This window comes from Tubulanus polymorphus, chromosome 5 (genome assembly GCF_964204645.1).
Source record: "Tubulanus polymorphus chromosome 5, tnTubPoly1.2, whole genome shotgun sequence".
Classification (NCBI taxonomy): domain Eukaryota; kingdom Metazoa; phylum Nemertea; class Palaeonemertea; order Tubulaniformes; family Tubulanidae; genus Tubulanus; species Tubulanus polymorphus.
This window is the reverse complement of record NC_134029.1, coordinates 23005418-23009945: the sequence shown is the minus strand read 5'-3', so window position 1 is coordinate 23009945 and position 4528 is coordinate 23005418. Positions and strand designations below refer to the sequence as shown.

The window sequence follows — 4528 nt, the reverse complement described above, 5'->3', positions numbered from 1 at the left end:
CATGAATTCAGCGCTGTGTATGGTGAAAGATGCAGTAAACAACCTCGAAACCTGATTGGTCAATCGCGAAATTAGTTTCGATGTTGTTTACAAATAGAAGCGATTGAAAGTCGTTATGATATATTCCGAAAAGTATAAAATAAATCTTGAAATATTTTTATGAATATGGTGATTTGCTTTGGTTTCAGATCTCATAACGTCTTGCGTGAAATAGAATCATTTGCTTGTCATAGATATTATTTCGTATTCGAAAGTAGACCTTGACACTTTGAAATAATCGAGTGGGTTCGAATCCCGATTAAAACAGCGCCGCGCGGCGAAACTAGGTAGTTTATTACACCAGTATGCTGATCTGTTGTCTCATCATCGAAAGATGTTTGCTATAAAAATGACTTAGAAATTATGATCGGCACCTTTCTTTGCTGAAACAATTATTTATTTACAATGTAGCAAAATCGTAGGGAATCGCATTTGGAGTGTACATAGTTCGATTAAAAGGAATGTCTGTCACGCACGTACTGTGTAGGCAATCGTGATAAATTTCAGATAAGTGCCGCGATCATCTCAAACCGTAAAACATATCCACCTCTAATCATTATTCAAACAAAAAATTAGATTTCCTGGAATTTCAATTCACATGAACGTTCAAAGTTCTTAGTTGGGGTGATAATAATTCTAAAATAATTCGGTTTTTTTTAGCCGACCTTCGTAACGGAATATGTAAAATGCTGATAAATCATAGCTAATACGCCATCTACCGTATAAATTTTCAATTGTAACAACACTGAATTCCGTCAAGAGAACATTTTTCTGAAATGACGAATCTAAACCTTTCACAACGAATAATGGTCCATCAATGAATGGCGCTTTTTCTCTTCCATCTAATTTTACACAACAGAGGAATCTAACTAAGAGGCTGTGTGTAAATGGCTTTCTTCGTTGAAGGTAAATGATGACACATTTGATATGATAAGTATCATTCCTCAGAAATCCTTCAAGCCAATGAGTAGCAATGTGAATTTGACTGAAGATAGAATAAGCAACTAAAATCCAGTAAATATAGACCTAAAATAATTAATTCTAACGATTCCTTATCCTCTTTATACATTATTTTATTTTTCTATGATCAAAAATCATATATTCTATTCTCTCATCATCATCTTTTGCTTTTTAAGTTTCTTCTGCGAGACCTTCTTTTTGACGGGCTCATCTTGCTCAGGAGCTTTCGCTACAGCCTGTTCCTTCTCGGAAAGAATCATCTCGATGTGACAAGGGCTGCTCATGTATGCTGAAAACAAAAATCATTCGATTAAACAATGATAACAATGATTTTAAGGGCTGATTTAGCACTATATCTAGCAAGGCCGTTTAGAACCGGCTAACATTAATTAATATTATCACAGGGTCCCCACTGATCGTTCATTCCTGGATATAAGGAGTATTCAAGGATAAAATTTTGAGGAAGCATCTGCATCATCACTTTCATATCCTGACTTCTGAAGATTCCTAAATCAGTACTGTATATCACGGTACACCATCAATTTGGGGTCATTCATTTATTACGTATGCATTAGGGGAGGGGTCAGTGCAATTGCGTACTGTAATGCTTAATGTATATGAAAAAATGGCCGATTTTGCATACAGAGGGGGAGGGAAGTTGAAAAATTCAAATTTTATGCGTACATAATAAATGAATGACCCTTTGGTAATTTTGTAAGCACATTTTTATCCTTTACACTACTTAACTCAGCTTCTTATTCAGTAACAGGTATTGGGTAAAAACAAATCCTGTTCCGAACTGTATCGATTTAGTTGTAGTCTACTGTACAACGAGACATTTCTTAATGCTTTTTTTCAAAATTGAAGGAGTCTGAAAGGAATTTCAGGCATTATGCGCTAATAAAAGGAGTTTCAAGCATCTTGAAAAGCAGTTTCCTTTAAGGGGTTTTTAAGGAATCAAGGAATTGAAAGGACCTTGTATTACCACCAGCCTATATCTCTAACCTTAAGCCAAGATGATGTTCCCTAGAAGCACTCAAATGAGTAAGGTGTATTTTCGGACCGGTAATGAAGTTCTGACAGCAGATTAACTATATGAAACTTACGATTGATTCGACCGTGAGCTCTGTACGTTCTTCGTCGCATCTGAGGAGCGCGGTTTACTTGAATATGTTCAATGACTAAATGATCGACATCTAAACCCTGCAACATAAACAGTATTCATACTATTACATAGATTCAATTATTCAATACCGTTCTCTCAGGAAAACCCCCTCTTGGGAGTATATGCCATCTGAAAGTCCTGGGTAAAAAGTCTTCCCCTGTATGTTTTCTAAATAGAGAAACTAAATAGAAACCTCAATTTCTTCATATCATTCATTTTCCAGGTCCCTAACCTATGTTGAGCAGTTTATCTGTCGGTATTGATTATGGTGTTACCAAAATCTCATGAAAATTTGAATTGATTTGCCATCTTCAAATCAATGCTCGGGTAAGCATCTAGTGCCTGGGCTTCGTGAATAATGTTGTAACTAAGGATGGTGCTTGCTCAAGAGAATAGGGCGGTAACAATATGGTCTATTTGGAGTACTGATACAAAATTCTTCAACATACCTTATATTCAGCATTGCTTTCGGCATTCTTCAAAAGATCCAACAAGAACGTGGCACTCTTCTTCGGCCATCTTCCTTGGGTAGTTCTCCATTGTTTAGCCTGAAATGAACATCAAACATATTAAGTTCGCGATTAAAAGAGGTGCAAGCATTACACGTACCAGGTTATTCATAGTGAAAATTAGTTCATTTTCAATGAAATTTGAACTGGATTTCTAGGCCACAAATCCAAATATCATCAAAAAAGCCCTCGAATAGCCATGAGATTCACTTTCTCACTCAGGTTTAGATTTCACTGAAAATTAATCTAATTGGATACGTTGAATCGTATTAGACTCTAGATAAAAAAAATGGAAGGGCCGTAACCCAGTGGTAGTTCTAGGTATCAGGCGGACTGCATAAACCGGTATTGATTATGATAATAACCTGTGCATGACGACCAACACCGCCCATGAATCTTCTGAACGGAACGATCTCTTTCTTGTCAATGACATTCTTCAGGAACTTCTTCGCGCGAGACAAGTGCATGTGTTTAATAACCTGAGCCGTCTCTCTAGTGTTCTATATTAATAAACAAAATCATATCAATATTAATCACTTATTTTCTCGCAACATCTTTAAAATAGTGATTCGATATTGAATAATGAAGCTCACCTTGAAATGTACCCGGAGATGAGAACCTTTCGCTTTTGCCGCTAAAAAGATTAAAAGCAATCATAAATTATTCAAATACGATAAACTAATTGGAAGCAGCATTATCTATGTAAATACTATTTTGCCAATGGCATGCTAAAATGAAAAATAAAATCATTTTCTTGGGTTTAGAGTTTCAATGTCATTAGGGTTCATTTTAAATACAACCTATCACAAGCCATTGGCGAAATAGCGTAAATAGGAATAAAGCTGCATTATTGTGGCAAAATATCACCTGCCAAACTCGTATGAACTCAATCTAATCGATGAAGAAGATACTTACATTTGGCAACATTTTCAGGATCTAATGAATAGCGAGTCATCTTGCTTATCTGTGTAAGAGAAATATGAAAGGTAGTTTTCAGGCAAGATAATATTCGACATCAGTCCGAATACATTCATGATCAAATTATATAAAATATTTGAATGGAGGATTGGTCATCGAAAACGAATATTCAAATCGAGTTTATTTAGTTGACTTCACAGTTCGGCCTCACTACTATTTTGCGATATATTTTCATCACCGAAAAGTTAATGGCAAACTTAAATGCGGTTTCAGAATGCTTAGGATAAATGAATACAATATCAAGATAGCCAGATTAGATTTTAATTAAACAAACTGCCTTTCTTGATGTAAATATCCGTAGATTTCCGGCATATTATCAGTGAATGTCACATTTTTTCATAGTAATATCGCAGTCGATATTTAGTATTTCAGGCAAATTAGGACACAAATTTTTAATGGATCCTGCTAAAAAACTCATGAAGAATAGATTCCTATAATATGGAAGGCATACGTCCACTGATGGTGGTAATTTCAAGCGATTTTCTGATAGATTTCGATTATTTTTACACGAACCTTACGCTCGCCTATAAAAGAGGAAGTTAAGCTGTGAATTGTGGGTAAGCTCGTAAATCTCGTCGCCTATCGCCGATTCCCGCAACGCGCGCGAGATTTCATACCATACAAATACAAGTCAAATCAAACGGTTTATTTTTCCCAATTTGCTCGCAAATAAAATCAACAACAAAACTGCTTTCTTCGTGAAATAAGAAGAACTCCGTGAAATAAAGACAACCTTTGATTGATTGACTGAATAACAAACTTTCATGTAAAATGTTTTTCATAAGCGAAGACAAAATCTAGAAACTGAAAAAAAATTATTGACGGTCACGCAAGAAAATATAAAAGATTTTTATATGGACATATTAAATTAGATGTG

General features: G+C 35.3%; 1 protein-coding gene across 1 annotated transcript; it reads right to left on the bottom strand.

Moving 5' to 3' along the window:
* Positions 1-1091: 1091 nt before the first annotated feature.
* Positions 1092-4229, bottom strand: LOC141905646 (large ribosomal subunit protein uL22-like). The gene is made up of 7 exons (XM_074794606.1): positions 4165-4229; positions 3589-3637; positions 3267-3307; positions 3039-3173; positions 2614-2712; positions 2106-2202; positions 1092-1288 (listed from the first exon to the last, which is right to left on the bottom strand). Exons 2-7 carry the CDS (start codon positions 3626-3628, stop codon positions 1143-1145), a joined length of 558 nt encoding a protein of 185 aa, XP_074650707.1. The 5' UTR covers positions 3629-3637; positions 4165-4229; the 3' UTR covers positions 1092-1142.
* Between the last annotated feature and the right edge of the window lie 299 nt (positions 4230-4528).

Bases quoted from the DNA above. Each gene is read 5' to 3' on its own strand.
- LOC141905646 (XM_074794606.1), bottom strand. From the start codon at position 3,628: ATGACTCGCTATTCATTAGATCCTGAAAATGTTGCCAAAT. The intron at 2,203-2,613 runs GTATGTTGAAGA...TTTATGTTGCAG, and splicing joins AAAGCAATGCTGAATATAAG to GGTTTAGATGTCGATCATTT. The intron at 1,289-2,105 runs GTAAGTTTCATA...TTTTGTTTTCAG, and splicing joins AGCTCACGGTCGAATCAATC to CATACATGAGCAGCCCTTGT.